The sequence below is a fragment of the Berghia stephanieae genome, chromosome 3 (genome assembly GCF_034508935.2).
Source record: "Berghia stephanieae isolate SIO BIC M18660-M18661 chromosome 3, UCSD_Bste_1.3, whole genome shotgun sequence".
NCBI lineage: Eukaryota > Metazoa > Mollusca > Gastropoda > Nudibranchia > Aeolidiidae > Berghia > Berghia stephanieae.
The window spans coordinates 62,360,438-62,373,685 of NC_088362.1; the positions used below are offsets into that span (position 1 = coordinate 62,360,438).

General features: G+C 36.6%; 1 protein-coding gene across 1 annotated transcript in view; it reads right to left on the reverse strand.

Annotated features, from left to right (window-relative positions):
• Window positions 1-13,248, reverse strand: part of LOC144968151 (protein sidekick-1-like) — a 36,855-nt gene that overhangs the window by 7,916 nt on the left and 15,691 nt on the right. Inside the window, exons 9-17 of the mRNA XM_078906183.1 lie at window positions 12,686-12,930; window positions 11,178-11,285; window positions 10,614-10,808; window positions 8,726-8,833; window positions 4,080-4,277; window positions 2,447-2,565; window positions 1,822-1,896; window positions 627-762; window positions 93-194 (exon numbers count right to left, since the gene is read on the reverse strand). Coding sequence (XP_078762309.1) covers window positions 93-194; window positions 627-762; window positions 1,822-1,896; window positions 2,447-2,565; window positions 4,080-4,277; window positions 8,726-8,833; window positions 10,614-10,808; window positions 11,178-11,285; window positions 12,686-12,930 — 1,286 coding nt within the window. The remainder of the gene's footprint in view (window positions 1-92; window positions 195-626; window positions 763-1,821; window positions 1,897-2,446; window positions 2,566-4,079; window positions 4,278-8,725; window positions 8,834-10,613; window positions 10,809-11,177; window positions 11,286-12,685; window positions 12,931-13,248) is intronic.

Here is a 13,248-nt window from a genome sequence, read left to right on the forward strand (position 1 = left end):
TGGTCTGCGACCTCTTGTAAAGTGCTTTGAGCATGTTTAGGGGCTTTTTTAAATACAAACTTGACCATTTTAAGGCTATGATGAAAATTTACCTTTGAAATTTGCTCCAGAATGAGGTTGCCATGATAATACAGCAACATGAGGTGAATTCTTCTGGCCTTTAACCTCCACTTTCAATGGGTGTTGAGAAAAATCTGTGTAGAAAATTTAGCAGGAAGAATGTATAGTTTTTAACATTGGAAAATCTCATTTTTGGGCGTGATTTAACATTGTTATATTGGACAATATTTTGAGTTGGTTTGAGAGTATTTCCATTACAACAATGAGTCCATGATAATTTGGGTTATCAGACCTGCACATAAGTAATATACTTTGACCCTCTCCCATTCAAATGACAGTTCTAGGCACATGATTCATCAATTCAAGGCAATATTCATCACACGCAAACCATCAAACAAAAGAGATTTTTTTATTAAAAATAAGATTTCTGATTTAAGAGGTTAAAAAAAATTTTTTTTTATTATTATCATTTCAATATATTAAAAAATAGTATGAGAACTGAAATAAAGACAAATTTCTTGAACTGATACAAAAGATGTTTTCTTTTTTTTTTCTAAAGCCGTTACCTGTGGCAAATGTAGTTTTCTCCACTGGTTTCGTCCATTGAGCTTCATCTTCACATTTCAGTGCACAGACAGAAAACTCGTATTGGGTCAAAGGTGAGAGTTCATTTAAGTAGAATGTAGGAAAGTACACTGTGACCTGAGGTATTATAAAGTACTTCTTGGATTTAAACACAATCAAGAGAATAAGAAGAATAAATAATAACATTGGTTGAATAAGGTTACATACTGCATGACCAGAACAAAACAGTCATGCAACCCCACACACGTACACATAAACAAACACACACACACACACACATACACACACACACACACAGACACACACATAGATTTACGCGTGCACAAACTTAAATGTACACACTCTTATGTATGATGCAGTGCAATCGAAAAGTAGATGAAACATTTCAGAAGACGAAGATTAGATATTTTTGGGCATGTTGTCAGATAATAATAATCAGCCTATTTCTAGAGTGTGTGGCAATGTGATCTTGTGGTATGACACTCGCTTTTGGATCGGAAGGTCCTGGGTTCGAGCCTCGCTCGGCAAATAGTTGGGCCCTTGGAAAAGACTTTACTCACATTCTCTCACTGTACTCAGGTGTAAAATGAGTACCTCGCCGTTAACAGTGTTGTCTTTGTCCAAAAAATTGTAATATCGACTAACAGGCGTCATGTCCCGTCCTACATGTTAAATGTTGCTGTTGACCAGGGACCCCTTGTAAAGCGCTTTGAGCACATTTATTAGTGGATATTGCGCTATATAAAGCTCAATTAAAAAAAAAATAATTTTGGTCTGAAAAAATTATAATATCATCATGTCGCGTCCTACATAATAAGTTGCTGTTGACCAGGCACCCCTTGTAAAGCACTTTGAACACGTTTAGTGGATATTGCGCTATATAAAAGCTAAATTAATTTTTTTCTTTTTTTTTTTTTAAGAGCCCCTTTGGTGAAAACCTCAAGGTGTAAGCTATGACAGATACAAGAAGTGAATGGAGTTTGGTGGAAATTGCTTGAGAAAATGGCAAAGATGTTACTGGTACCTCTTTATATAAAAGCTAAATTAATTTTTTTCTTTTTTTTTTTTTAAGAGCCCCTTTGGTGAAAACCTCAAGGTGTAAGCTATGACAGATACAAGAAGTGAATGGAGTTTGGTGGAAATTGCTTGAGAAAATGGCAAAGATGTTACTGGTACCTCTTTATATGAAGCTGGTTGTGGGTCCAGACTGCGGTATCGGAGTTTGTAAACGGGGTTGGGATTGGGCATTTTCTGGAGTGAATAGGAACAAGTCAGGGAATTAATTATAGTAGTAGTAGTAGTAGTTTTGGTGGTAGTCGCAGTAGTAGTAGTAGTAGTAGGAGTAGTAGTAGTAGTAGTAGTAGTAAGTAGTAGTAGTAAGTAGTAGTAGTAGTAGTAGTAGTAAGTAGAGTAGTAGTAGAAATGAAATAAAATAAAAAAAGAAGAAGAAGAAGAAGAAGAAGAAGAAGAAGAAGAAGAAGAAGAAGAAGAAGAAGAAGAAGAAGAAGAAGAAGAAGAAGAAGAAGAAGAAGAAGAAGAAGAAGAAGAATAGAGACAGTGACAGCACAATTCTCAATCAACTCCACTTTGTACATGAATATAACATGTATGAGCTTATAAATATTTAGCAAATGTAATATAATCAATCAAAATTTTAGAAGTGAGATCATTAGTGGGGAAAAAAAGAAATTATCAGAAAAAATAAAAAACACAAAAAAAGATGCGAATTACTTCCATGGCATTCACTTTCAAAATACACAGTTGAAATCAAGGACAGAAAAATAGCAATTAACAATCTTACCATCTCCAGGTCATTCGATGCCTGTGGATCCTTCCAACTGGCGACAACAGAGGTTGCAGACAAGATTTTGATGCGGAGATTGGTTGGAGGACCACCTGAGTCAGTGTCATTCTCTTCAACTTTCATGAAACAGACAAAATAACTCATTAAATGCCAACAATATCCCTGATTAACTTGCAATGCACCTATTTTAAAATTTGAACCAGAACCCACTAAATCACTGGTATCTGTGGCGTTCAAGGGACAATAATATAATATACGATTCTTTCTGTATGTATTAAAAGAGTTATTTTTATCATGCTAATAACACTACGAGCTTGCAAGTTTAATCAACACAAAGAAATGAAAGAAAATTTTTATTCCACCCCTCCATGTAAGATATATTTGATATTTCATGACAGAGAGTCAAAGCGTTATTCAACGATAACGTATTTACTAAGAAATGATAGGGTTTTCCAATGAGAGGGGTGGAATAATAATTGCTTCTTACCTTTTAGATAGGATGAAAGTCTATTGCTGAGTACTTTCCACTAGATCTAACAGATCAAGCTACCCAAACATTGTTGGAGTACAAAAGGGTTAGAACTGAACCCAGGATTGATAACCATCCCTTAGCTTGTTAAATAAGTGCTCTATCAACTGCACTATAGGGTCAACATTGCATGCCAAAATGGCCAAAAATATCAAACAAAATTTGAATTTGTTGCTGTTTTTGTTTGTTTTTAAGGGTTTTTTTTTTTTTTTTTGCAACACATTTAGGTCATAGCAGCGCCAGTAAAAAGGTATAAAATGGGATAGTAAAAAGTTATAGAATTATAATTACCACCCAAGAAAAGGTAAGACAAAGGGAAATTGGTTCAAACAGGAAACGGATGTAGCTTCCAAGAGCACACTATCAAAGTACTTAGTTTGGGATCACATAAAAGTCTCATCCAGACACAAGCACAGGTCCCCACTAAGAGGAATACACTCAAATGTTTACAAAACATATTACAGTGCATAACAGAGAGATGATTTATAAGGGAAAAAATATCATCTCCCAAAACGAACTATACATTTGGCTCGTTTCCCTTTTAGCCAGGGTATCCGGTCAGGGCCAGGATAAAACCAAGTAATCTCATTCCAAGACAAAGACAGAAAGCAAGTTGGAAAACAGATATAGGGGGATAGAAGACAAAGTAAGTACCTCCCTGCCAACAATGGGAGGTCAGGAACCCCACCCAGGAATTTGTTGTAAATATCTCTAAATTTTGACTGTAGATCAACAGGCTATGTGGGACTATGTGGTCTAGTGGTATGACACCCACTTTCGGATCGGAAGGTCCTGAGTTGGAGCCTCGTTAGGCGAATAGTTGAGTCCTTGGAAAAGGCTCTTTACTCACATCCTCTCACAGTACTCAGGTGTAAAATGAGTTAACTTGCTGTTAAGAGCATTGTCTATGTCTGAAAAAAATGATAATATTGTCTAACAGACTACATGTTCTACATGTTACCCGTTGCTATCGGTCAGGGACCCCTTGTAAAGTGATTTCAGCACGTCTAGTGGATATCGCGCTATATAAAAAAGCTCAATTTAATAAACATTAAAATTTCAATACTGATTCTTAACACAAAAACAAAAACGTACACTGACCTTTACCGGTCTCTTTCACAACAGTATTGGACTCTGGGCCAAACCCGACAGACGTGTGTGCCTGAACCTTAAAGGCATACTTCCTCCCAGGCTCCAGATTGTCCAATATGGTCATCCTTAGATCTTTGCCAATTCGCGACTCGACTTGCCAATGGACTGGGTTGCTTTTCAGGTCCGTTGTGTAAAGAATGACAAACCCTAGATGAATTGTAATAAAGTACAAAATAAAACGTGTTATCGTGTAATGATAAATAGTTTAGGTAAAAAGGTCACTGGTAACAGCAACAATAAAACAATAAACGCCAACATGCAAACTTTTGTGTAACCTTGGTTGATTGTGGTCAATCCAAGAAAGATTAGGTGTGGCTATGTGGACTAGTTTATGATACTCGCTTTCGGATCGGAAGATCCTGGGTTTGAGCCTCGTTCACTTGGAAGAGACTCTTTACTCACATTCTCTCACCATACTCAGGTATAAAATGAGTACCTGGCCGTTAACAGTGTTGTTTCTGTCCGAAACAATAGTAATATCGTCTAACAGCCATTAGGTCTCGTTCTACATGTTAAGTGTTGCTGTTGGCTAGGGACCCCTTGTAAAGGACTTTGAGCATGATTAGTGGATATTGCGCTATATAAAAAAGCTCAAATTTAAATGAGTATTGTTCAGCTCCACGACTGTCTACAAGCAGTTTTAACAACTGAGTGATGTCAACATTTCTTATATAGCATTAGAAAGATCTGCTATATATTTAGACCTGTAAATGAGCTCTATAAAAATTGACTGAAACTCTTCGACAAACTGAAGATTCAATTATTTTTTTTTAAAAATAAGGGCATCATTGGAGAGGAGAGTGATAAATACAATATATCAAAATAGTGGGTGTTATTTCTTACTGGAAGTATGATAGGTAAAGATGACTTCATCAAAGTCATATTCCTGCCTCTGGAATTTTTTTGACATAGAAAAATAATCACCATTATCATCTTTAACTTCTAGCCATGACCAATTGAATTTATTCCTCACGGGACTCACATTCACATCTTTATCGATGCTCGACAAGTCTGAATTGCAATCCACGAACAGCTCAGCCATTGTGAGAACATTAGAATAATGTAGCAATGAGCAAACTTGATTTTCAATCAGTAAATGACAGAGAAAAAAAAAACTTAAATAAATATGACTTCAGGTCAATACACTGAATTATTAAGTAGAAGTGAATTATCAAGAAGAAACTTCGGCAGGCGTAGCGGAAAAATTCAAAGAATCGAAAGAAGGTAAATCGCCACAAAACAGCAAGCTCGCTTGGGCTTGAGCAAAACAATGCCAGAAAACGTCCTGATTTGCACGGGAATTAATTAGGCTACTTACCATTGTTCCTTATGATCAGGTATACTCAATCAGTGAAGAAACGGTCAACCAGTTTGTTTACAACGTGAGGCAATCGAAATGTGCTTGTAGCAATCTATCCTACCTTTCGATTTGAAGATGTCTACATAACGGACTTGCGGCATTCGCAATTTACTTTATCATAGTTTTGAGACTCGAAGGGTAAATGTGATCAATTTTGGCTTAGATGAAACAGTGAAATTTATCGCTCGGTGGCTCAGTTAAAATTGGCTACAGTTGGGATCACGACGGATTGGAAAGTGAAAAAATAATTTAACGAAGGATGTGTGAAAATACCCAGGGAAGTGTTCAGACACGCCTTTTATAAAAAGCGTCGCTTTGTCTTGGCAATATATACATCGTTAATATAAACGGTCCCCATGAGCTATGCGTAGCGCTGTGGAACACTCCTAATTATTTTACGGTCATTCGACTACGATTTGTGAATTCTTTCTTTTTTTATTTATTTCTTTCTTTCCTTTTTTAAATATTTGAATTTGACAAATTGACTGATTTCAGTTAATTGACTGAGAATTTACAGGTCTATATATTTGAAAATAAATTATACTTTTCAAATCCAACATTCTCTGTGTTGATATATGGAGTTGAAACATGAAAGCTGACAAAGAGCATCTGCAAAAAGCTTGACATATTATGTGTGGCTGGCTGAGAAAACCCGGAAAGATGCGCAAATTTCATAAATAGAGTCATGTATGCAGTGGTGCAGACCACATCTTTCTGATCATTTACCACTTTAAATTTTCTTTCTATGTCTATTAGAACTCAAGTTATGAATTTTTTTCTGAATAAAATTTGTTGCTATGGGAAACACTTCTTTGACTTTGGCTCATATATCGAATCAAAGCTTGCCGCATCTTCCCGGGTTTTCTCAGCCAGCATCACATATTCTAAAATAAATGATTGAGGAGGATACTGAGGATATTCTGGCCAACAACCATCTCAAACAGCGTCTTGATGAAGAGAACTGGGCTAAAGCCTAAGTTCCTTCTTGTAAAGAGAAGAAGATGGAGGTGGACTGACCATGTAATGCGGATGAACCATGATGTTATACCAAGGGTAGCCCCCAGATGGACCCCACAAGGAACAAGAGGAGAGGGGGGAGACCCTTGGAGATTTGGAGAAGGACCCTGGAGCGTGACACGAAGACCCAGAAGTGGACGTGGAGAAAATGTCAAAGATGGCAGCAGACTGTGATGGTAGGAGATCTACAGTGTCAGCCTTATATGCAACAAGTACCAAGGGGATACGTAAGTAAAGTAAATACATTGTATTGTATTCAAACAAGGTTGAAAAGCCGGGCATAACAAATTATATTGAATTTTAATCAATGATGTAGAGTGTAAGCAATAGTATTATGAAAAGTATTTTTTTTTAAAGTCGTCCTTCAGAGCTACCAGGCCCTTAGAATCGAAGTTTATCCCAGTTTCTATAGCATGAAATGGACAATAGCATTTTCTCACTACCCTTTGGATAGGATGCTATCGCAGATCTAACAGACCCAGCTAGCCAATCAATCACTGCTGGGTGGACAGGGGGGGTCAGAAAAAAATCTCGACAGCTCCCGTCGGGATCGATCTTGGTCCCTTTGCATGTGAAGCGAATGCTGTACCAACTGAGCTATCGGGACCCCCATTGTATTGTAGACACTGTGACTATTAAATAGCAATGACTATGAAAATTTTTGTTTTCTATTTTTGTAGGAAATACTACTCTTAAATCAAAGCCCTATCTCCACTGAGTAAAAATCTTTTTGAATTTTGAAAATCCATTAATATATTACAAATTTATGCAGTTTCAAAGGTGTCATGTATTTGGATGACTCACAAAGAGAAAAAAATATGGAAAATATGGGACGCTTTTTTTCTGGTTTGTGGCTGTATCTCGTTTAATATGTGGAATTAGATATCAAAACTTGGCAATTTTATGGCAAAATTATCAGATGATATGATGAAGACATCAGAAGAGTTCTAACATGTATAGTTTTAGAGCTGTTGGCTAGGGTCAACTATGATTTTGTTTTAAAATATACATAATATTGATCATTTGGAACTTTTCCGAAGTGTAATTTTGTGTCTACAACCCATACAAATGACACCCATACAAATGACACGAAAAATGCCTGCTAAATCATTATTAATCAGTCCCGTGAGACCATGGCTTATGTTATTTCTAGTATTTATTTTAGAGAGAGAGAGAGAGAGAGAGAGAGACAGAGAGAGAGAGAGATGGAGAGAGACAGAGAGAGAGATAGAGAGAGAGAGAGTGAGAGGGAGAGAGAGAGAGAGAGAGAGAGAGAAAGAGAGAGAGAGAGAGAGAGAGTGTGTGTGTGTGTGTTAATCTACTATCCCTATGACATAACAATGAAACAATACCTTAATTTTAAAAAAGCGCGTGAGGATTTATGTCATCAGTTCATCGCGAACAAGGTTGCCAGATGGCCACGTGTGTGGCCAAATATATAATTTCGTTTCTTTTATTAAATTTTATTCATCCATTTTTGTCTCAGTGCTATTTATCCTAGTCTATTCAATTTTCTGTTTGTTAAAATTTAGTTCATTTTAAGTGGGCCAGTCTTAATAGTGAAAGCCATATGATTTTCTATTTAGCCACTTTTGAAGTCGAATTTGGTCAGGTTAAAGTCTGGCCATCTGGCAGCCTTGCCTCGCTCACATCATTTTCGTGTTCCGCGATGGGGGAGCAAAATGGCCGTCTCCATATTTTCACTCATTGAAATGCAAATTGGGTTGATGTGTTGTGAGAATACGGGAAAAGTACTTATCATAATCCAATGAAATTTGAAATATAAATAGAAGAAATGTGGATATATAACCTTATGAGCGACAAAATCTCTCCTCTTTGTAGTTTAAGAAATGTTGTACTCCAAAGAGTAAATATCTATTTTTAACGGTCTTCTGGTAATCGTACGAGTTTTGTCTGTGACACAATCTAAAATGACCTATTTTCTAACTGTGTGCCAACTTTCAGTCATATTCATCAGCGTCGTAATTAATTTTTTAAAATAGCATGTACGGAACGGCTTCGTCCCATATTTTGTCGCGAAATTGGGCACTTTGTGAGCGAAAAAGAGGCCCAAAGATTTGTGCGGGATAGTCATTGCTATATTAAATCAATCTGCAAGTGCTCTCCCAACTGAGATGATGGGACCCCCATAAGATGGGTGACATCTCATCTAATAGCTATAACCAATAATGATAACATAAATTCTTATGACTCGTACCTAATACATTGACTTCAATTTGATCTGGAATTTCCCATATCAGCCTGAAAGCCGTCGGGTCCTTCTTCAATCGGAACACTTTCAGCCTGGCAGGGACAGGGACTGGATCTGAAATGAGTTAGAAAACAAAATCAATATAATAATGACCTCTGTGATTCATTGTTTGTTTTTGTTTTTAGGTGTTTAACAGCTCTTTTGAGTATTAGGTCATTTAGTGCGGTTATGTGGTCTAGTGGTATGACACTCACTTTCGGATCGGAAGGTCCTGGGTTCGTGCCTCGCGCTCGGCGCATAGTTGAGTCCTTGGAAAAGGCTCTTTACTCACATTCTCTCACCATACTCAGGTGTAAAATGAGTACCTGGCCGTTAACAGCGTTGTCGTTGTCCGAAAAATTGTAATATCGCCTAACAGGCGTCAAGTCCCGTCCTACATGTTAAATGTTGCTGTTGACCAGGGACCCCTTGTAAAGCGCTTTGAGCACATATAGTGGATATTGCGCTATATAAAGCTCAATTAAAAATTAGTCACCTTTTGTGGTAAATGCTTTAATACAATAATGACCTTTGTCATTGTTTGTTTTAGTTTGTGTTTTTTGGTATTTGAAGGTGCTTTCGACTCCATTAAGTCATTTAAGCGCCATTTGTGATTAATGATTTTGATATTACATTGATAAAAGTCAAATGATTTAGAAAAGTAAAAGCCACAGCATTGTGAAAATAAAAAAAAGGGTTGAATGAGGAGAGTTCAATAAATAATAATTTGAATCATGAACATTTCAGGGATAGGCCGGTTTAAGAAATCTACTCACTCCCCTCAATGATGGCATTTAACTGAACTCGAACTTTATGAATTCATTTTAATGCTCAAAACTCAGCTTTAAGCTTAATTTGTAAAATTCGAGCATTAATATAGCACAATCAAGATCCACTAAACATGTTCAAAGCACTTAATAAGGGGTCCCTTGCCAACAGCAAAACACTTAACATGTAGGACGAGACATGACACTTGTTAGGTAATAAAATCAAGTTTTCAAACAAAGACAATGCCGTTAACAACTAGGTACTCATTTTACACCTGAGTACGGTGAGAGAATGTGAGTAAAGAGCCTTTTCCAAGGTCTCAACTATGCACCACTCAAAGCAGGGCTTACCTTGGACTTTCCAATCCAAAAGCAAGTGCCATGCCACTCGACTACATAGACGCACAATTAGTTTTTTTTTAAGTGTTAAAATCATCCTGATAGAATACATGTTGACTATAAACTCATCTGTACCTTGTTTATACATGTATCAATAATGATAACTGATAATAATAATATTATGAAGTACAGAATGTACGATCTACGTTTGTAATAAACAAGGGATTCTGTACTTCCGGTTCCACCCTTACTGGTCAATAAAAATGGCGTCATTGTTATTAAATCTTCTTTTAGTTAACATCTAAAATATCCAATCTCACAACCAATCATCTCTTCACCAAAAGAATATAACATAACAATACAGTGCTGACGGTGAGAAAAATGTGAAAAAGTAGGAGGATTTTGAATGATTGCCTTTAAGCCCCATTTTGACTGTAGTAACACCCACTATTAGAGCCATTGAGATGATGAACTATCAATGATACTCCAGCTGACTTCTGGAGAGTGGGGAAACTGCATCTATTTGTTCCACCTCACAACAAGTCTCTCACTTCCAATACATTAAACTGGGAGACGGAAATGGAATATTTTCTAAAGGAGGAATTTCCTCATTTGACTCAGAAATCAGAGATTTCTGCGGATTCAAGGAAAACCATCTGCTCTGATGATAGAATTTTGAGAAAATTGTTCTAATACAATAAATAGGAAATCAAATTTAAACTCCAACCACAAACTTTTCATTCACTAACCTCCAGGTAATGTGTACTTCTTGATGGTTCTGTAAGGTCCCGCTCCTTTGACATTGAGTGCTCGCACAGAGAGGTCATAGGGCACACCGGCAATCAGAGAGGTCAAGGTTATTGATAATTTGTTGCCTTCCACAGATACTTTGGTTTCACGAGGTGGTCCTTCCTCTAACGACGTTTGATAGGATATGTCATAACCTTTCAACATAAAAGACATAAGAACGACTATAGTTGTGTTTATAGACAAAATAAACTATTCATCTCATAGGGGAAATTTGTCTTTCGCGTCTACTCCAAGGGAAGACTGGAATAACCCAGGTATCATCAACAGTGCATCGCCGCAAGTTGAGCTAGGTCGAGGCCACACAGAACAGCAGCGGGTGATCGAACTCGGTACCTTTCGAATACGACTGAGCCAAGCTGCCCCCAATAGATTGTTAAAAAGAATTTAATCTCCATGCAAAATTTTCTATCCTTTTCTGACGCAGCCAATTAGAAGTTTCAAATTCCACATCAATTTCACACACACAGACACACAAACACAAAAATCCTTGTCTTCAAACTTACCAGTGATGATCCCATTGGGTTTGGTTGGCGGCTGCCAGCTGAGAATGACCTGTTTGGGGGAATCGGGGTCAATTATGTAGGTCAAATCTGTGGGGGCGTCTTCTGGCACTGGGTTAGGAAACATGTAAGTTATGATCATGATGATGACGACGACGACGATGACGCTGATGATGATGACGATGATGATGATGATGATGAGGTGATGATGATGATGATGATGATGATGACGATAATAATAATAATAATAATAATAATAATAATAATAATAATAATAATAATAATAATATTAATAATAATAATAATAATAAGAAGAAGAGAAGAAGAAGAAGAAGAAGAAGAAGAAGAAGAAGAAGAAAGAAGAAGAAGAAGAAGAAGAAGAAGAAGAAGAAGAAGAAGAAGAAGAAGAAGAAGAAGAAGAATAAGAATAAATAGTAACAATAATAATAAGAAGAAGAATTAATAATAATAATAATAATAATAATAATAATAATAATAATAATAATAATAATAATAATAATAATAATAATAATAATAATAATAATAACAGTGAAGTGAAGGTTCTATGATCCAATAACAATTTAAAACTATTTTTGGTGGGGTTTTGTTTTAAAATTTTGCTATCTTAACCAAATGAAACTGTTTTAAATCAAAATAACATTTGACCCCTTGCCTCCACCAGGTCATAGGTTAGAGTGAACCAGTTACTGTACAGTCAATTTGAAAGTAAAATAATAGAAAATATGGATATTTTTTTTTTCACTTTGTTCTCCTCAATAAGCCACATAAAAAGTCCTTCAGAGCCATTAGGCCCATGGAGCCTGAGTGTATCCCAATTTCTATAGCATGACACGGACAATAGCAACTGTTTGCTACCTTTTGGACAGGACACTAATCTGTACAAAATACTTTTTGCTGAATCTTATTACAGACCCAACTATCCAATCACTGCTCGGTGGACAAGGGGATGGGAAAAAATTCTCGACTTCGCCCAAGATCGATTTCAGTCCCTTTGCTTGTGAAGCGAGTGCTCTACCAACTAAGCTATCAAAACCCCCAATAACTCATATAAGCTTTGATCAAATTTCACGTTTTGTTTTTCGGATGTAATTTCAGTTTCCAGCATCTGAGAAAACCAGACATGGAACCATTTTGAAGCAGTATGACTGACTTATTATACCATTATTACACCCTTGCTTTTTGGAATTTCGGACATGTTCCCTACTGCTGCACGATCTTGCGAGTGCACTTAAGGAAGAAAGTTCCAATTCCAAAACGCAAGAGTGTAAATAATCTTTTATTCTACCCCTCAATTGATTCCAAATTCTTCATCTCTGAGTAAAAGACATTTTCAAAAAATAATAAAATGACACTTCTTTTTTTTTTTCTTTCTAAATCTAATTTTACTGAAATTTAACGTTTGATAATCTGACGTCACAAATTATTATTGTAAACTTGATATCATTACACATTACTATTTAGGGAGAGGGCTGGAATAATCGTGATTTTACCATCTTGATCCGTGATGTTCCAGACCATGACAGACCAGGTGCTGTTCTTTTTACCAGTCGAGGTCAGAACAGCAAATTCGTACTTGGTAAATGGCAGCAAATCGGAGACCACGAGGTACATGATTTTGGTGTGGAGGGTTTTGAAGCGGTCGTTGTAGGCTGATGATTTTGTCTCAGGGGACAGATGGTTGAGTTGGCGGTAACGAAGGTAATAGCTTCGTTCTCCTGGTGTAGTTTGGCCTTTGCTGAAATGTATTATTTTTATTTTCTAAAATAAATGAGTAAATCCACAAATATTTCATTATTTTTTCGGGCAAACATATTATATATTTCTTCAGAATTAAGACAAGAAAGGCTGCATATGTTGTTACATATAGATTGGAGTGGTGGATGGCGTCACTGCATAGTGTCCCTCTTATGGCCAGACAGAGTTGTCATATCAGTAAGGTCGCGGGTTCGAGCCCACCATCGCCGCATAATTTTTATTCTCTATTGTCCTTCAGCACTTTTCTACTCACTTCATTTTCTGTTATGTATAGATTGTCTTGAAGAAAGAATTATTG